The 20726-nt window shown below is 48.7% G+C and overlaps 1 protein-coding gene across 2 annotated transcripts in view; it reads left to right on the forward strand.

Moving 5' to 3' along the window:
* Window positions 1–18313, forward strand: part of C2CD2L (C2CD2 like) — a 44100-nt gene extending 25787 nt beyond the window's left edge. Inside the window, exons 7-14 of one of the 2 annotated variants that reach the window (XM_075328664.1) lie at window positions 2368–2488; window positions 2611–2675; window positions 2757–2884; window positions 9455–9623; window positions 10023–10127; window positions 13997–14130; window positions 14218–14482; window positions 16544–18313. In XM_075328664.1, the coding sequence (XP_075184779.1) occupies window positions 2368–2488; window positions 2611–2675; window positions 2757–2884; window positions 9455–9623; window positions 10023–10127; window positions 13997–14130; window positions 14218–14482; window positions 16544–16752 (1196 nt within the window). In that variant the 3' untranslated portion in view covers window positions 16753–18313. The remainder of the gene's footprint in view (window positions 1–2367; window positions 2489–2610; window positions 2676–2756; window positions 2885–9454; window positions 9624–10022; window positions 10128–13996; window positions 14131–14217; window positions 14483–16543) is intronic. The other variant, XM_075328665.1, reaches the window with a different exon arrangement.
* The last annotated feature ends 2413 nt before the right edge of the window (window positions 18314–20726 follow it).

Genomic DNA, 20726 nt, shown 5'->3' on the forward strand with positions numbered 1-20726 from the left:
ATTGAATTTGTTTTTGAAACTGTTATTGGCTTTCCTCCTCCTTGCTTTGGTACTAAAACTGAGGAATCCGTACTCCTACGGGAGGGTGTATAGCCAGAAGGGGAGGGGCCTTACACTTTTAAGTGTAGTTCTTTGTGCGGCCTCCAGAGGCAGTAGCTATACACCCACTGTCTGGGTCTCCCAATTGGAGCTAGAAGAAAAGGAATTTACGGTAAGTAAACAAAATTCCCTTCTTTGATGTCCAAAAAGCATGCGTTTTAGTAGTCCAAAACGCATGTTTTCTGCTCTGAAAAAGCAGCAGGTAAAACGCAGGAATTTGAAGAAATCTTGTTTTTTGCAATTTCCCATTGACTTCAATGTTAGCAAAACTGACCTAAAATGGCAAAAACAACTGACATGCTGCTTCTTTGAACGCATGGTTTTTGCCACAAAATATACAAATTAAACGCAGCGTTTTAAAACGCAAAGTGCGGTCTGAAAATCAAGTTTCCATTGACTTTGCTGGAAAATCAAAACTGATGCATTTAGGCAGAAAAAAGGTGCTTCTCAAAACGGACCAAAAAAGCAGTGGAAACGCAGGTGGAAACGCAAAGTGCGTGCTTGCCCTTAGTCATAGCTATGGCTGCGATTAGCGCCTTAATACTCTGATTGCCACCGCACCACGGCAATTCGGGAAGAGCCGGGTAAAGTCTTGGGATTGTCGCATCTAATGGATTCAACAAACCTGGGCGTTTGCAGGCTGATATTTTTAGGCTGGGTCTCTCCAGCCTAAGAATACCAGCCCCCAGCTGTAGGCTTTATCTTGGCTGGGTATCAATATTGGGAGGGACTGCGCGCTGTACTGTTTGTTTGTTTTTTTTGTTTTTTTTTTTTTTTTTAAAAAAATAAAAAATTGTGGGGTCTTTCTTATTTTGATACCCAGCCAAGATAAGCACACATCTGGGGGCTGCAACCTGTAGCTGTACGTTTTATCTGTGCTAGATATCATAATATGGGGGGGAACAGTCATTTTTTTTAATTTTATTTTTTTACTGTATCATAAACACACAATCTCCAGTGGGGGAGTGAATATGCATGAAGCTGAGTGGCTCTGGAAGAAGGAGGGGCCGCGCGAGCAGGTACGGATGATCCTAGAATGTATTGGCTCTTTCGAGGTTAGTGGGCGTGAACGGCTTGGTTAGTGAGGTTGGCCATGTTTTCTCCTTTCCACTACAATCATGCTTCGCCCCCTGCCCCCCTGTTTGTAAGGGACCTGTTGAATGATGTCATACCTGGAAGGAGCCCATACACTCTAGCATCTACTAGAGACTGGTTTAGCGTGCTTTGGGGTTTGTTTTTTTTTGTGTTTAACTACACAAGTGTCGGATCCAGATCAATACCGGCCTGGCCCAGCACTCGGGTACTTTTGTACACTTGCTGGTCTTGACGTCACAGAAAAAATGCTGTAAAAACTCCACAAAAATGCCACCAAAACCGCAGATGACTCCAAGGAGACATCAAGATCAGGTTTTAGTCAGGAAAAAAAAGCTGCAAAAAATGTCCTGTGTGAACATAGCCTTAGGGGTACTTCTCACTTAGCGAGATCGCTGCTGAGTCACAGGTCTTGTGACGTACCACTGACCTCATCCGCGATCTCGCTGTGTGTGACACTAAGCAGTGACCTGGCCCCTGCTGTGAAATCGCTGCTCGTTACACACTGTGCTGGTTTATTTTCTGCTCGTCGGGCTCCTGCAGGGCAGCACGCATCGCTGTGTTTGACACCTTACCCAACTACCTCGCTCACGACTCACGTAGGCGTGCATCTTCGTTGTATTCCGCGCCCTCTCTGTTACGATTGGTGGTCGCTACTGCGTTCGGATTGGCTGCTTCCATCCTCTGTTCTGGCTTGTAGATCGCAGTACATTTCAGAGGGCTGAATTCACTTGTCCCGGACCACGTGTAGCAGCAGATCGTAATACAGTCCATTCTGCATCGGGACTGTAGGATGGAAAAGGATGGAAGCGCTAATATGTTGCCTTCTCTAAAGGCAAGGTCGCCCAGTCACAACGCAGTTACGACCACCAATCAGAGCAGAGGGGGCGCGGAAAAGGCAATGTAGATGCACGCCTATGTTACTAATCAAGATTTGAATCGTGCTATGTGACGGGGTCCCAGCGACCGCCGTATCGTTGCTGCGTTGTTGGGAAGATCTGACTGTTTGACAGCTCACTAGCGACCCTGTAGCGACGTACCAGCGATCCTGACCAGGTCGTATCGTGGTCGGAATCGCTGGTACGTTGTTTGGTGTGACAGTACCCTTAAAGGTTTAGTTAATTGCAGTCAGCTATTTCTTTAGTATGTCTTCATTTTCTGTGGTTTCCTTCTCAGACGTTGAGCTGATATGTGAAGCTGAACTGGATTGCCCTAATCAGGTGAAAAAAACTCGTTGTGGCAGGATGCAAAAAAATGGAGAGACCTGGAAGGTCCAATGGAGTGAGGAGATGATATTGTGAGCAGGTGTTGGGGGTCACTGGGGGTAATGGGTATAAAGGGCTACGTATTATCTGCTGGGACAGTGTTTGCGGCGTTTTGGGTTCTGGCTGCTTGTGATTTGATGTTCTCCTCCTACAGCGAGCCTACGCATCAGAGCAAAGAACTGTCTTTCAATGTGTGGCAGATAGTAAGAAACGCTGACAGTAAGTGACTTTTGCAACCTGTCTCCATCTATATTGTAATATTGCTGATTCCTAAAAGTAGTGCTTCTTTAAATCTTGTAGATCTTCTCCTGGGTCACACCTCTGTGTCTCTAAGGTCACCAGAAAAAGATCTCTGTGGGAAGCGTCTGTACCCACTGACTTTATGCCCAACGTTCCCTACCATGACGGCCCCTTTCATATCCGTGGAGGTGGGTTATGATTAAAAATCACACAATATGTTGGTTGATATACTGGTAATAAAGGTGCGTGCAGATCTGACTGCTGGACTCCCTGCCCATAACAAACACGTCCCTGACATGTACCATGATGTTACACTGTAATAGGTGGAAAGATCCATCCATGTACAACATGCAATGCTGTGGGCACAGGAGGTGTGCTGTGCCATATTCTCTGGCTGCTGGGTATATTGCAGTTTACCTTCTGCTACAATGACCACAATTGGAGGGAATCTTGATACTTGCCCTTTTTCTTACCCCTTAGATTCTGTGGTCAGTAATGACTGCAGCATCTAACAGTTATATGGGCTGATTGCTGGGGTGGGAAGTGTCTCCAACTGCTTGGAATCCCAAGATATGGGGTCCTGCAACCCTTTATTACATGGATAGAGGGTATCTTGTGTTTTTAGGGATAAACCTTTAAGGGGCTATACAATTTATACCACACAGCAGATTCCATATAAATAGAGAATATTGCTGTTCTTTTTTCCATCTCTCTCCTAACTCCCAGATGAGTTTTCTTTATCGTTCCTTTGGGAGACCCAGACCATGGGTGTTTAGCTTCTGCCTCCGGAGGACACACAAAGTACTACACTTAAAAGTGTAGCTCCTCTTTCTGAGCTTATACACCCCCTGGTAGCCAGTCCTAGCCAGTTTATTGCTTTGTGTCAGGAGGCATACATCCACACATGCATTCTCATCTGATTTGTTTGACTTTTGGAAAGAGTTTGAAGAAAAGCGGGTCCATGTCTGGACTCCCGGCATGTCCCTTCTCACCCCACTGTGTCGGCGGTGTTGTTAAGGTTGATTTACAAGGCTGAAGCCTTACATGCCGCGCTCCTTCACCATCCCTTCTGGGCTCTGGCTTGAAGTGGGAGCCAGCACGGTCTCCATGCCTGGCAGGAGTCCGGTCTCCATCCACAGCCCCTTGAGGATTCTGTTGGACCGGAGCACTCATCCCCAGGGACATGGCCCTGCGTCTCAGCAGCTAAGTACCTGAGACGTTTATGTTGGGGGTCCCGGTTCTTTATTGTAAGGGGAGAGTATGCTGTATGGGATTGTTTTAACTTTTCCGGCAGATTCTCTAGCTTTTGCCTGAGAACCGCGCCGATGGTGCCTGCTTGTCGGCCTCGCCGCTTAAATTTAGGCCCCGGCTTCGCCGGAGGCCTAGTTTCATTTTCCTGCCCTCGCATGTCACTCATGCAGAGGGACAGGTTCGGCTCCTCCCGGCGGCCGTTCTACACAGGGGAGGGACACTCCCCACTGCTGGGGCGTCCCTCCTTCCCTGCAGGTCTCTATAGCCCTCCAGTTCCCACTCTTTTATAGGAACGCCCCCTAGTCATTTCTCAGGCAGAGCAGAGTTCACTCTGCTCTGGGACATCCTGCATTCTGCATCTCTGCTGAGGTGCTGCGACTGGGGGACCGGGCTTCGGGATCTGGAGGGCACACAACACCGCGCTCAGCGGTCTGGTAAGCCACAGCCGGTCTCCGGTTGTGGACCTCTGTATACCAGCAGCATGTCTCACACAAGGAGCAAGGCTCCAAAGCTTTATTCTGCATGCACTGCATGTAAGCTCCTGCTGCTTGAGCCGAGCATTTATCCACACTGTGATGGTTGCTCTAACTTGGCGGTGCCACAGCCTGGAGTCTCACCCCCAGTGGTCTCTCAGGCTGCTGCTGCACCTGTGATTGAACCCCCGGCCTGGGTAGAGTCCTTTTCTAGGTCCATATCCCAGTCATTTGCTGAGTCCATGGGGCTTTTGTCCAGGACTTTGATGAATATGCATCAGCCCCCCTCACAGGGTGCCTCTAATACTCTTGACAGAGGACTCCTATCCTCTGATCTCCGTCCATCAGAGCTCACGGAGGATTCATCATCTGATCCCAGACCCCGTCCTTCTAAGAGAAGGCGCAGGGTTTCCTTCCTCTCCCCATCCCACGGCTCTGTCTCAAGAGCTGACTCTCAAGATAAGGAGGTTGCCCTCACTGGGGGCTCGGAGGCTATGTATCCCATCGATTTCTCTGAGGGTGACTCAGATCTTAGTGATTTGATTGCTTCTATTAATTCTGTGCTGGATCTCAATCCGCCAGTGTCAGAGGAGCAACTCTTTGGCAGAAAAACATCAGTTTACCTCGCCTAAGAGAGTGAAGAGTGTGTTCTTTAACCACTCCAGTTTTCAGACCGCTGTGACCAAACCCAGGGCCTGCCCTGACAAACACTTTCCAAAGCGTGGTTCTGATGACCGGTTTCCATTTCCACCTGAGGTGGTCAAGGAGTGGTCTCACTCCCCAAAGGTAGACCCTCCGGTGTCTAGGCTATCAGCCCGGATCGTTGTGTCGGTGGCTGACTGCACCTCACTTAAGGATTCCACTGACCGTCAGATTGACCTTCTGGCCAAATCTGTGTATGAAGCTGCGGGGGCCGCGTTTTCCCCGTCTTTTGCAGCAGTGTGGACTCTCAAAGCCATCTCTGCTTCTCTAGAGGGGATGCATTCCCTCACCAAGGAATCTATGCCTGAGATGGTTACCTTAACTGCTCAGGCTTCAGCCTTTTCATCTTATGCCATGTCTGCCATGCTAGAGGCTGCTCACCGCACTGCGGTGGCTTCAGCTAATTCTCTTGTTATCCGCAGGATTTTGTGGCTTCGAGAGTGGAAGGCAGATGCTTCTTCCAAGAAGTTTCTTGCTGGGCTCCCTTTTGCTGGTTCACGGCTGTTTGGTGAACAGCTGGATGAAATCATTAAAGAAGCTACTGGCGGGAAGAGTACTTCCATGCCACAAACCAAGACCAGGAAACCCGCCCAGGGTAGGAATCAATCGAGGTTTCGTTCCTTTCGTTCCTCCAACTGGTCATCCTCTAAGCCTTCCGCTTCGTCCGCTAACTCAGCCAAGGATCAGAAATCCAACTGGCGCCCAAAAGCGCGTCCGCAGAAGACCGCAGGAGGTTCTGCCACTAAGGCAGCTTCCTCATGACTCTCGGCCCGCTCCAGCCACGTCCTTAGTCGGTGGCAGGCTCTCCCACTTTGGCGACGCTTGGTTAAAGCAAGTCTCCGATCAGTGGGTGAGAGACATATCTCACGGCTACAGGATAGAATTCTCTTCCAGCCCTCCAAACAGATTTTTTCTCTCAACTCCCCCCTGCTCCAAGGCCGCCGCCTTCTCGCAGGCCGTGGCGTCCTTGCAGGCAAACGGAGTGATTGTCCCAGTTCCCGCTCAGGAACGGTTCAGAGGTTTTTACTCAAATCTCTTCCTAGTTCCAAAAAAGGACTGTACCTTCCGGCCCATCCTGGATCTCAAGCTTCTCAACAAGCGTGTCCGGGTGCGGCATTTTCGCATGGAGTCTCTGCGATCAGTCATTGCCTCTATGACCCAAGGGGAGTTCCTGGCGTCCATCGACATCAGAGATGCCTATCTACATGTGCCAATCGCAGTGTCACATCAGCGTTGGTTATGTTTTGCGATAGGAGAGGATCATTTCCAATTCGTGGCTCTCCCCTTCGGGTTAGCCACGGCCCCTCGGGTATTCACCAAGGTCATGGGTCATGGCGGCAGTGATTGCGGTCCTGCACCTCCAGGGGTTAGCAGTGCTTCCTTATCTGGACGACCTTCTGGTCAAGGGTACATCCAGCGCAGACTGTCAGCGGAGTGTTTCGCTCACTCTCGCCACCCTAGCCCAATTCGGGTGGATTGTCAATCTTCCCAAATCCACTCTGACTCCGACCCAGAGTCTCACGTACCTAGGGATGCAGTTCGAGACTTTGCCGGCTCTTGTGAAGTTGCCCTTAATCAAACAGCAGTCTCTCCGGCTAGCGGTGCGCTCTCTACTGAGGCCCCGCCGTTATTCCCTCAGGCGCCTGATGCAGGTGCTGGGTCAAATGGTGGCCTCCATGGAGGCGGTTCCCTTTGCCCAGTTCCATCTGCGTCCTCTGCAGCTGGACATTCTCCGCTGTTGGGAGAAGCGGCCTTCCTCCTTACAGAGGTTAGTGGCTCTGTCGCCACGGACCAGGAGCTCTCTTCAGTGGTGGCTTCGACCCCTCTCCCTGTCCCAAGGGCGCTCCTTCCTGACTCCGTCCTGGGTGATTCTCACCACGGATGCCAGCCTATCCGGCTGGGGAGCGGTACATCTCCACCACAGAGCACAGGGCACTTGGACTCCGTCCGAGTCAGCCCTTTCAATCAATGTGCTGGAAACCAGAGCTGTGCTTCTAGCTCTCCTAGCCTTTCACCACCTGTTGGCGGGCAGGCACATTCGAGTCCAGTCAGACAACGCGACAGCGGTTGCCTACATCAATCACCAAGGCGGGACACGCAGCCGCCTGGCAATGTTGGAGGTCCAACGCATTCTTCAATGGGCGGAGGACTCCAAGTCCACCATATCCGCAGTCCACATCCCTGGCGTAGAAAACTGGGAGGCAGATTATCTCAGCCGTCAATCCGTGGACGGTGGCGAGTGGTCCCTGCACCCGGCAGTGTTTCAGTCAATCTGCCGCAAGTGGGGCACTCCGGACGTGGACCTAATGGCATCCCGTCACAACAACAAGGTTCCGGTTTACGTGGCTCGCTCCCATGATCCTCAGGCCTTCGCCGCGGACGCTCTGGTTTAAGACTGGTCCCAGTTTCGTCTGTCCTACGTGTTTCCCCCTCTAGCTCTCTTGCCCAGAGTCCTGCGCAAGATCAGAATGGCGGGCCGTCGAGTCATCCTCATTGCACCGGACTGGCCCAGGCGAGCTTGGTATCCAGACCTTCTCCAATTGTCCGTGGAGATGCCGTGGCATCTTCCGGACCGTCCAGACCTGCTCTCGCAAGGTCCGTTTTTCCGCCCGAATTCTGCGGCACTCAAATTGACGGCGTGGCTCTTGAGTCCTGGATTTTGACGGCTTTTGGTATTCCTCCTGAAGTCATCTCCACTATGACTCGGGCCCGTAAGTCTTCCTCCGTCAAGATCTATCACAGGACTTGGAAAATGTTCCTGTCCTGGTGTCGCTCTTCCGGCCATTCTCCTTGGCCATTCTCGTTGCCGACCCTTCTGTCTTTTTTACAGTCCGGTCTGCAGCTAGGACTGTCCCTCAACTCTCTCAAGGGACAAGTCTCAGCTCTATCAGTGCTGTTCCAGCGGCGTCTCGCCTGGCTGGCTCAAATCCGCACCTTCATGCAAGGTGCGTCTCACATCATTCCGCCTTATCGGCGGCCCTTGGATCCCTGGGACCTTAACTTGGTCCTCACGGTATTGCAGAATCCCCCTTTCGAGCCCCTTAGGGAGGTTTCTTTGTATCGTCTTTCTCAAAAGGTGGCCTTTCTAGTTGCCATAACTTCTCTCAGGAGAGTCTCTGATTTGGCTGCGCTCTCCTCGGAGTCACCTTTTTTGGTTTTTCACCAAGACAAGGTAGTTCTCCGTCCGACCCCGGACTTTCTTCCTAAGGTGGTCTCTCCCTTCCACCTTAACCAGGATATTTCCTTGCCTTCCTTCTGTCCGGCCCCTGTTCATCACTTTGAGAAAGCGCTGCATACTCTAGATCTGGTGCGTGCTCTCCGGATTTATGTGTCTCGCACCGCTGCGCTTAGGCGGTGCACCTCTCTTTTTGTGCTAACCACAGGGCGGTGCAAGGGTCTCTCTGCTTCTAAGTCGACCTTGGCCCGTTGGATTAGATCGACCATTTCGGACGCCTACCAGAGTACTCAGGTGCCTCCCCCACCGGGGATCAAAGCACACTCGACCAGAGCTGTCTGTGCCTCTTGGGCTTTTAGGCACCAGGCTACGGCTCAACAAGTCTGTCAGGCTGCCACTTGGACTAGCCTGCATACCTTTTCGAAGCACTGCCAAGTGCATGCTCATGCTTCGGCAGATGCGAGCTTGGGCAGACGCATCCTTCAGGCGGCTGTCGCCCACTTGTGAAGTTAGGCTCCGCCTACTTCTTAGTTTTTCTGTTTATTCCCACCCAGGGACAGCTTTGGAACGTCCCATGGTCTGGGTTTCCCAAAGGAACGATAAAGAAAAAGAGAATTTTGTTACCGGAAATTCTTTTTCTTATAGTTCCGTATTGGGAGACCCAGCTCCCTCCCTGTTGCCTGTTGGCAATTTTCTTGTTCCGTGTGTTATCACCGGCTGTTGTCGTGGACAGAGTCTCCGGTTGTTCCGGTTCTTACTCGGTTCTACTTGTGGGTGGCTATTCTCCTTCAGCTTTTGCACTACACTGGCTAGGACTGGCTACCAGGTGGTGTATAAGCTCAGAGGGAGGAGCTACACTTTTAAGTGTAGTACTTTGTGTGTCCTCCGGAGGCAGAAGCTAAACACCCATGGTCTGGGTCTCCCAATACGGAACTATAAGAAAAAGAATTTACGGTAAGTAACAAAATTCTCTTTTTTCCATCAGTCATGTGTACCCTACCATGATACCAGTAAAACTATCCACTGCAAAACACCGTAATGGGAACGGCAGAGTGTTCTTTTGGATGGAGAGAGATGGAAAGCGCTGTGTTGCATGTGCGTTAATTTGTCCTTGGTCTTGTAGTAATTTGTGGCTTGTGGTTTCCACCCCTCCATAGTTTCATATACCAGACGTGAATTTACCACGGGTAACTTTGACTCCAACTCCGAGAAATAACATAACTCCTACCAAGAAAGTAGAAATGGATCGGACGGTGATGCCAGATGGAACTATTGTAACTACTGTTACAACGATTCAGTCAAGGCCAAAACTTGACGGTAAAATAGGTAATTTTTACATTTTCAGATCCCCACTATTGCCCCAGTATATTGACAGGGGGAGAAATGGGTTGTGTTGGCTGCAGGGGCTGAGCCATCGCTGCAGTGTCTAAGCATGGCCAACCTGAGGAGACTTAAAAGAAATAAGCCGGTATTAATATTTTATAACAGCCTTGTATGGCCGGGGCGGACAACAAACAAAACCTTTGCTCCTGAGGAACCACTAGGGGTTTCAGGGTTAAGACCACGAGCACAGGCCACATACACAATATTTTACAGTGTTCATTGGGAGCTTCATATTTGTGACGCCAAAGGTTCATCTGCTTTTTATTTTCGCAGTAGAATATGCAGCTTTGCTACATTTTATGTAAAACTAGATTCCACTTACACTTTTATTTCACTTTTTAGCTTCCGAGTCTCCTGCGAGATCCCCATCTAAGGTAGAAGTGACGGAAAACAAACCCGTTTTATTCCCTCGCAGTTGCTCTCCCGGCTCTTCTCCCAGTGGCAGTGGTAAGATGCCTTCCATATCACGATTGTTTATTTGTTTTGTTTTGTTCATATCCCTTCTTTCCTATACATTTTAGTTTATTACCTAGACTTTTTCAAGAGTCTAAATATTCACACATCGCATCATTGATATTTTCACTTCAAGAAGGATAAGTTGCAAAATTATGGAAATCACATGATCAATTCAATATACCTGTTAATGATTGGTAAATTCTGAAGAAAAATAAATAAATTTAAACCGTATCTTCAATGTATAATTCCCCACACTTAAACTTGGCTGCTGTCTGTGATGTTACTTATGCTTGTCTAAAAGCCGCTTTACACGCTGCGATATCGGTACTGATATCGCTAGCGTGTGTTCCCGCCCCCATCTGTTGTGCGTCACGGGCAAATCGCTGCCCGTGTCGCACAACATTGCCCAGACCCGTCACACTACTTACCTGCCTAGCGACGTCGCTGTGACTGGCGAACCGCCTCCTGTCTAAGGGAACGGTTCGTTCAGCATCACAGCAGCGTCACTGAACCGCCGCCCAATAGAAGCGGAGGGGCGGAGATGAGCAGGACGTAACATCCCGCCCACCTCATTCCTTCCGCATTGTGGCCAAGAGGCAAGTAAGGAGAGCTTCTTCGTTCCTGCGGTGTCACACGGAGCGATGTGTGCTGCCGCAGGAACGAGGAACAACTTAGTTACTGCTGCAGTAATGATATTTGAGAATGGACCTCCATGTCACTGATGAGCGATTTTGCACGTTTTTGCGACGATGCAAAATCGCTCGTAGGTGTCACGCAACGGCATCGCTACAGCGGCCGGATGTGCGTCACAAAATCCGTGACCGCAACGACTTCGCATTAGCGATGTCTGAGCGTGTAAAGCCCGCTTAAGGCTATGTGCCTACGGGAGATCACACCTGCGGATGTATCCGCAGGTTTCCCGCAGATGCCCGTCGGCATACCGCAGCTATATCGCTGGAATCCCGCAGCTAAAAATAGCTGCGGTAAACCTGCGGACTTTCATGCAAATTACCTGCGGACGTCCCGGCCTCTATCTCCATAGTGGAGGGCCGGGATTTCCGCAGGTAATTCCGTAGGAATAATTGACATGCAGTTATGTTCGGTTGCGGGACATCCGCACCATGTTCCGCAGCCGCACATTCCGCAGCGTGGACACACACTCCCCATGTCCCATAGGATAACATGGGGAGTGTCTGTACATGCTAAAACCTACAGATTTATCTGGAAAATCCAGAAAAATCCGCAGGTTTTCTGCGGCAAAATCCACAGAAACAAGCTCCCATGGGCACATAGCGTTATAAGGAGGGCTCTGTCTTGATAAATGCGCTTGGGCAAATCATAAAGATCTGCTGCTGCCAACTCTTTGTAAATAATGACAATGAAGTACCATTGTGCTTGTTGGGGGACCCTGCAGGCCACGGTAGCATATTTAGGCCACTCAGTCTGCTTAGAGTAGCCCTAGCAAAATGTAGCTTGGTGTTGTCACGTTAATAAAACTGCTCCTGAGACTCTGGAGAAATGGCTGTCACTGGTTCCATCATCAAATCAATGTAACACTGAGCAGTTGGTGTACCTGGAATGTAGACTAGAGGGGTCTGGCTAACATACATTATCCCACTCCATAATTTTGGAAGTTTAAGATCCGTGTGAAGTTCCCTCATGAAGGTCTTTTCTTGGTATTCCCACATGGTCTCATGAAATTTGAAGAATGGTGCCTAGTGATCCCTTCTTTTCCACAAATTTTAAATTGGATATCACATGCCAAGTTTAAGACCTCAGAGGTTACACAAATCTTCAGAGCACGTTTGCATGACATTGGGCTACAAGCCAGACATCCAGCTCCATTGACCTCACTCCACCGCTCTGAAAGGCAATCATGTTGCAGAACAAGATTACAAGGGGGCTGGAAAGAGGACTATAATCAGCTTCAGCTATGGATCCTTTTTTTGTCTTTGATGCAGTGGTATCTTGAGAGGAGTCTGGAGTCCATGTGGGCAGCACCCTAGGCCTTCATGAAGGAACGTTAGTGTCCCATGAGCTGACTCAACATGATAATACAAGGCTGCAGACGGCATGGTCTAAACATACTACATTGGCTTCAGTGTCTTCTGACTTGTCTCCCATTACATCTGGGATAGCATTGGTCTAGAATTCCACAGGGAGCTGCCAGCAGTTGATCTTGATGATTTGCTGCCCAAGTGCATTCAATGTCGCAGAACATTCCTCAGACAACCGATAATCTCATTGATGGCAGCCATAGTGTGTAAGTGCAGCGAATTCTGTACTCCATACTGAATAAATTGAAATGTTTTGAAAATTTCCAATTTTTTCATCATCTGTGTCTCACTAACATGTCTGTCCATCCTGTGATTTCTATAATCCTGCGACTATCTCCTTGGTGTGACAGTTTGTATTTTATATGGGATGTAGAAGAGAAGGTTGTTGGCGCCCTTCATTTTTTTTTTTTTCAGATGTCAGCTAATGGTTTTATGTGAAGCCCAGATCAGTCGCTGCATCTTGCTGGACTTTGCTGATAAGTTTCAGTGCAAAATCTGCAGCATCTGAGCATATCGTAATGATTGCTTGTATTTCAGGGGTAGTAATAGTTCATCAAGGGGTTGTACCAAGGCAAATTTGTTTTCGGCGCCAGTCTTTCTGCCATTGACGCAAAAAATAAAATACATCATTACAATAGCTTATGAATATACACCCAACTTTCCTAATTATCATAACCGGCTCCTATATAACCTGTATTCACTGCTCCATATCAACGAGGCAACCACACACTAGGTGATCATTAATCAGGCAGTACAGGAAAGGAAACATTATTGACAACATAAGATGAAAATGTCCTTGTTCAGTGTAGAAAGATGGGCACTTTACCCTGGATGGCTGGGCTGCCCGCTCTGTGGGTGGCTGGGCTGCCCGCTCTGTAGGTGGCTGGTCTGCGCGCTCTGTAGGTGGCTGGTCTGCGCGCTCTGTAGGTGGCTGGTCTGCGCGCTCTGTAGGTGGCTGGTCTGCGCGCTCTGTAGGTGGCTGGTCTGCGCGCTCTGTAGGTGGCTGGTCTGCGCGCTCTGTAGGTGGCTGGTCTGCGCGCTCTGTAGGTGGCTGGTCTGCGCGCTCTGTAGGTGGCTGGTCTGCGCGCTCTGTAGGTGGCTGGTCTGCGCGCTCTGTAGGTGGCTGGGCTGCGCGCTCTGTAGGTGGCTGGGCTGCGCGCTCTGTAGGTGGCTGGGCTTGCGCGCTCTGTAGGTGGCTGGGCTGCGCGCTCTGTAGGTGGCTGGGCTGCGCGCTCTAGGTGGCTGGGCTGCGCGCTCTGTAGGTGGCTGGGCTGCGCGCTCTGTAGGTGGCTAGCTGCCATTGCTCCCATTTTCCTGCTTGTGTAGATGAGGCTTGGCTAAGTGTGTATCTGTCCTGTAAGGAGGGATAGTTAGGCCCTACCAGACGTATAAGATGGGCGTGATATTGTGGTGTGAGAGGTGATGATACTGACTTGTTCGTTCTCTTCTTTGAATATCACAGCATTTGCTTTTATGTAAAACATAATTTGATCCGTCCCATTATGGCTTATTGACTGCAAATCAGTAGATAAAAATGCAAATGATTGTCACATACAACCTGAATCTAACCCTGCTGATCTTACCCGGTCTTTCTGGCTGCAGACACTTAACCCTTTATGCAGCTACATGGCCGTAAAATTCTGCAGGAACAGTTTTCTGTGCAAAAGTTTTGACAGGTATTGAAAAATGCTGAAGAGTAATGATTATAACGTAGAATTGTTAAGTTTATGTAAATCTGAATATTGCAGACTTCTACGGTAAACGCACACTGACTAGATGTTAAGACTTGGCTTTTTTTGTCAGGTGGCTCTCCATCGTCCATCAAGCTAGATCCCGTGGCAGAGACTGCAATTAGGCAGCTAACAGAACCTAGCAACAAGTCATCCAAGAGGACCCCCACCAAACGTAGCACGCTGATCATATCAGGAGTGTCAAAGGTTAGCCACTGGACCCTGGAGGTAGCTTTTTTTTTTGGTCTCCATATTTATGGACTTAATGTTCTTAAATGACTTTATATCTTGCAGGTACCAATTGGTGATGAGGAGATGGCACTTTCTTTAGGATATGCAGCTTCCATGGATGCGTCGATGCATGGGACATCCACATGTTTTCAAGAGTCAGTAATGGAGGGCTCTGCTGAATTTCCTTCGGAGGTGGCAACTTCTCAAGGTCCGGACACTGATGACACCACAAGGTCAGACATTTCAGATCGACCATCCCTGGATGATGTGGAATCTGAAACTGGCTCTACTGGGGCCTTGGAAACACGCAGCCTTAAAGACCACAAAGGTAACTAGTCTAAAATCTTGCACATGGTATATAGCATGGCTGTATTTTGCACATGTTATATAGGCGTGGCTGTCAGTATTGCACATGTCGTGTACATAGGCGTGGCTGTAGTTCTTGTCCAAGACTCGTATAATGTCTAGTACAGATAAGGCTGGTTTCAGATGTCCATGTTTAATCAGGTACCAGTTACACGCATGGTTATGGTCATACGTGTGTCATATGTGTGTTACGCGTGTGACATCCGTGTTTGCATACGTGTGACATGTACCGGGTAAAACACGTGTCTCTGTAATGAAAAGATGTTCTATATTTACCTCTCCCCAGCGATGCTGTCTCCGGCTCTGCTGTGTCCCGCTCCTGATCCCCGCTCATTATTTTCATTGATTATTCACTGCCTGAGGATTTAGAAGCAGGAGCATCGCGGGGACAGGCTGGGTACAGCACAGCCGAGGACAGCATCGCTGGGGACATCACCGAGGACATCGCCGGTGACAGGTGAGTATACAGCAGTTTGTGCAGTGACATCCAGGGACTCATCAGGGTTCCCAATGAACTCTCATGAACCCCTGGAAGTCACCATCATGACACTCGCTGTAACGCAGTTGTCACAGGGGTGTCATCAGGAGGTCATCAGAGTTCATTGGGAAATCCGATGACCTCCTGGACGTCCCTGCACACACTGCTGGAAGGATACTCACCTGTCACTAGCAATGCGGTGCTGTCCTCGGTGGTGCTGTCCTCGGCGATGCTGTCTCTTTTGCTGTCACTGCGATGCCCCTGCTCTCAGCTGCTCAACGCGGTGAATAATCAATGAAAATAATGAGCGGGGGTCAGGAGCGGGAGGCAGCAGAGCCGGAGACAGCATCGCTGGAACAGGCAAATATAGAAAATCTTTTTATTTAAAAACCCGTGTTTTCTCCGGTACGTGTCACACTGATGTCACACGGATCACATCAGTGTGCGGTCCGTGTGACATCCGTGCTGCTGGAGAAAAAACGGACACAACTCCGTGTGAAATAACAGGGCCACACGGTCCGTGTGAGAGTGCACAATACAACGTACATGGGTACATGTGACATCCGTGTTAAAAACTGATGTCACACGTACCTAAAACACGGACGTCTGAAATCAGCCTAAGGAGTAGTATCAAGCAACCAGCAGGATCTAACAGATCTAACTGCTATATACTAGTTAGTAGTTTAATTTTTGGCTATGACTTAGGAGTACTTTGCACACTACGACATCGCACGTGCGATGTCAGTGGGGTCAAATTGAAAGTGACGCACATCTGGTGTCGCTGTCGACATCGCAGTGTGTAAATCGTTTTTGATACGATTAACGAGAGCAAAAGTGTCGTAATCGTATGATCGGTGTAGCGTCGGTCATTTCCATAATTTCGAAGGACCGATGTTACGATGTTGTTCCTCGTTCCTGCGGCAGCACACAACGTTGTGTGAGAAGCTGCAGGAGCGAGGAACATCTCCTACCTGCGTCCCGGCTGCAATGAGGAAGGAAGGGAGAAGGTGGGCGGGATGTTTACGTCCTGCTCATCTCTTCCCCTCCGCTTCTATTGGCTGCCTGCCGTGTGACGCCGCACGAACCGCCCCTTAGGAAGGAGGCGGGTCGCCGGCCAGAGCGACGTCGCAGGGCAGGTAAGTGCATGTGAAGCTGCCGTGGCGATAATGTTCGCTACGGCAGCTATCACAAGATAGCGCAGCTGCGACGGGGGCGGGGACTATCGCGCTCAGCATCGCAGCAATTGGCTAGCGATGTCGTAGTGTGCAAAGTGCCCCTAAGTCTTGGCGAATGACAATTGGATTCTAAAGTTTGCACAAAAGAAGCAGATATATATGCACATTGTCTGTGTTCTGTGAAAGCATTGTACAGTAGATATGACACGGTCTTGAGATTGTGCATAGTGGTCTTTTGTGGTGGTACCCACCTGTACGTCGGCACACCTCGACCCCAGCTCAGGCACATGGTAACTAGTTGGAAATGCAGTGGTTAATAAGGGAGTTTGTACATGACTTTTCTCCACTCAGACATTTTGTCTTATTGCAGTCGGATTCCTTCGGAGTGGCACGAAGCTTTTCTTCCGCCGACATCATCGAGATGCAGGTCTGAGCCAGTCTCATGATGACTTGACAAATTCTGCTACCTCTTCCCGTAAGAAAAGTGGCAGTTTTCCACGGCGCCTGTTAAAACGTTTTTCTCTGAAGACCAAATCAAAGCCCAGTGTTAATGGGAGCGCCCCGGCCGGAGAGAAGTGATGTATCAGGAGAGGCTGCTTTTCAGGAGACAATTTGTTTACCTCTGTCCTGTCACTGCATGACTGCAAAGCTGCATTATACAGATGCCAAGTGATGCAAGCATTGTATGAAAGGCACGAGCATCCTGCAGCATTTTCTTAGTGTGACTGCTGCAGTCGGCTACAGTGTGTTGGTGCAATAATTAAGAGTGCTGCTTCTTCTAAGAAACCCCAATGACTGATGAACTTCTATTGCAACATTCAATGCAGGTGCGGAGATTTGTTTTCTGTGATCTTACTACTGAATTGCAATGTTCTTTTACTCTACACTTGGGTGAATTTCTACCAGTTCCACTATTGATGATAATTTTTAATTCTACCTTTTTAGCTGTAGTTACTCAGCCTATTGTCAAGCAGACTTGTCAGCAGAATTGCAAGAAGGAATGAAAATCCAGCACTCGTGGAGATGGCACTCAGTGGCTAGTGAGCAGGCAAAGCTCCCAGCTACTCGTATTACATGTTTGTTGGCAGCATGCCATTGCTCACAGGTCTGCCTGGTGAGGAAGATCATTAATAGTAGATATACAAAATAACCCCTTTTCTTTAGGACCTGCCATTTTGTTTTTAATTTTGTATTCCACATGAGTTATCTGTACATATTAACAAATAATGCTAACACTTGACTTGCCTAGTCAATGGCACCTGTCCCTGCACACTCGCCCTGTCCAGTCAGGGCTGACCGTGCCGGACTAGAGCACATATCACCACGGGGAATGGTGTTGTCTATATAGGTCCAGAAGCAGCATGTGAGTAATGGCGAAACACTGGAAAATACTCTCTGGATTTGGTATTTGTTGGGGAATACGAGTCTTCACTAAACAAAAAAGTCAGGAGAGTGCACAGATCGTAAGTAAGTGATAAATCGCCCAGAATCAAAATAAGTATCGGTGAGGAACTATTGCATCAGAGGTAACCAGTCTGGAAATTCAGAATATTCTCCTCCTTTTGCTCTGCTGGTCGGGGCCTAATATTATAATGTGTATGACTTTTTTATTATGAAGTTTTCTTTGTAGTTTATTTAATGTGAAGGAAAAAAACCTATTTATTTGCTATATTTATTCTGGATCTGTTGGCTGGAGTGTAAAACAATCCTTATGGAAAAGGTGGTGAATAAATGTGGATGTCTGCGCTCACGTGACAGAAACCGCCATCTCCCATCCGTGTAAGACGCTGCCCAGTTTAGTCTTGTAGTGAGACTGAATTACTCTTATCTTCTGAATGTGATAGAGGAATTTAATAAATTATGGTTATCTGTGTACGAGGTCCCGTGTGACACGATTAATTTGTGATGACTGGTGACTAACACAGGCGCAGCTATTCCATAAGGCTGTATGTACTGGAGCCGTCACGTGGATCAGTGGGGAATCTGTATACAGACTGAATCTGTGAAGAACCTCACTGCCCGGTACTGATTTATTTATTATTGTGCCCACCCGGGATCATGAAGAACAAATGTTATGAATTGGTGAGAAATATGAAGGTTATTGTGTCAGGGTTATGAAATAAAGTGAAGGATCATTTCACTCTTGGCTGTTGTGTTTTTGTTTTGTTTTTTGTCTTGTTTGTTTTTTACACTTCACACATTTCTATTAAAATAATCATAGTCTTGAAGGTTTAATTTCACAACAAAATAGGCTTTATTTTAATTTAAATTAAAAAAAATGCAATATTTTGAGACACACACTGCAATAATAGGCACAAAGCGCAAGTCAAATATACTAAACAAAATTTTGCAAACTTGGTAAAAATAAAAAGTTAGACTGGGAATCAGAAAAAAATAAAATCTTTCTCTAATGGCTTAATTGGTGGACACAGGAGACCACGAGTGTATGCTGCTGACGCTGTGCAAAAAAATGATCTCCTCCCAAGTAGTATACACCCACCAACTGGCACAGATACAATCTGTTTTCACATAGTCAGTAGGAGGCAGACAAGAGGTTTCTTCCTTAAATGTGTTAATAATTTCCGTTTTTCTTTTAGATTCGGCTTGTGATTGGGCAACAGGGTGGAGTTGTCACTGACATCCCCACTAGAGACAGAGCACAGTGTGGAGTTACATCACTACTCATGTCTCTGACTTGTCCGGTAGAACCCTAACACATTGAGTGTTTGGGGCTGCCAAGTGGTCAGTCCTTGACTCCATACCCTTTCCTGCTCATCCCCACGCCCCCATGGGTGAAGGAAGGGAAGATGAATTGGGTACCTTCCAGCCGCCTGATGCAGTGTCTGGAATGCCTGATTACCATCTTCCCCAGTATAACATGAAGATGGATCCCAGGGCCTAAAGGACATGTACTTCCTTTCCTAGATTCTGGGATATGGTGGCTCCATATAAAAAAATCATTATCACATTAATAATCCTGAAACTAGTCCTTTTTGTTTATTTTGAAGATGGGATTGAGGTTTGCTCCCCCCACCTCCCTACAACTCTCCTTTCTGTTTTTAGCTGCATTCTCATTGTTGCCCTAACTACCAAACTTAGTCCCCTGTATCATCGTGGCCTACACCTGCGATCGGAAAAATCCTCCTGTCAATCCTCCATGCTGCACTCAGCCCATCAGTATCTCTCTTGGCGCGCAAGATCCCTGCGAGCCCTTCACTGACACTACTTCCCTTTTTCGGCGCCAAGCCAACGTCTGTTCCTGCTTGGCGCCATCCTCCTTTCCACGCCGACTGCTCTGCAGCCTCCGTTCCACTCCTGCACGCTGGACTCCTAGCACCTGCGGTCATCTCCTACCCCAAAGTCAATCTACACAGCTCTACAGGTAACCAGTCTGCTGAACCAGCGTAAGCTCTGCAAGGGGCAGTTTGTCTCCCTGTGTCTCTCCCTCTGACACTTCCCTCCTTTCTATGCCTAACCTCAGGGAACTGCGATGCCACTCTATGGCTTTTGTGGTTCACTTTGCCTGCACCTCTTTCCACTAGAAGTTTCCCTCTGGCCAGACCTCTGCCCAAACTGTTATTCTCCCACCGTACCACCCATGGCAGGTGGCGGATCCTGTGGGGTTGGCATGGTGAGAAAACACACACATAATCTATCTAATCAAGCCACTGCCATGGGAGTCCTGCTCACATCATAGCGTGTCAGACTCAGTTTCCTCAACTCTGACTTGGCATACCACGTAAGAGATCCATAAAGCAAGCTCACACTAGTTCTTCCAGGTATCCCACTCCTTCAGCTTCCTCCAGAAGGTCATCCTTTTTTCTAGTTCTTCCCCTTTCACTCCAGCAGCTCAGGCATCGGACTCCCCAATCCAAATCTGATTCTGATTATGGCTCCTATCATATTTCTAAGCTTCAAAATATGGTGCACAGTTTCTCACTGCTGGGCCTGCAGTGTAACTGGGTTTCTTTATTCACAGCGGTTTGATGGCTCATACCCAGAGGAAGGCTGGTCCTCACCGCTGGTCCCCTTAGTCTCAGTGCCGTTTTGGTGACCTGGTGGCTTCTTTCCCCTGCACCTTTCTCTAGTTGGTGGGTCCCCTCCTGGTAGTCTCTCAGTCTTTAGTCCGTACGATGGCAGTTTGAACCCTGTAGGGTCGGTGTTCGGTTCCGTTCCCTGGTTCTCTCCTCACTGCTGGTGCCCCCGGACTTTACAGTCAATAAGGTCCTGCATGGTCCCCTCACTGTGCAGATTTTATCAGGTTTGCCTGATCTAGGGCTCTGTACCCCGTTGGTGCTATGGTTCTGAGAGTACTCCACGTAGGTACGGTTACGTCAGTCTCCTCTCACTGACTGTCTGAACCCTCCTCCCTGGTTGTCGTCTAGTGGACTGGATCGGCTCCACCCCTAGGTGGCCATCCATTGGGTCCAACTCTAGTCTGTCACCAATCATTGGGGAAGGGAATAACAGGGATTATATATGTATTTTGGTGTTACTGGCACTGGTCTTCCGGGCCCCTGGGGGTAGGCCCTGCATCTTTTACAGGATGCAGT

Source organism: Anomaloglossus baeobatrachus, chromosome 11 (assembly GCF_048569485.1).
Source record: "Anomaloglossus baeobatrachus isolate aAnoBae1 chromosome 11, aAnoBae1.hap1, whole genome shotgun sequence".
Lineage (NCBI taxonomy): Eukaryota > Metazoa > Chordata > Amphibia > Anura > Aromobatidae > Anomaloglossus > Anomaloglossus baeobatrachus.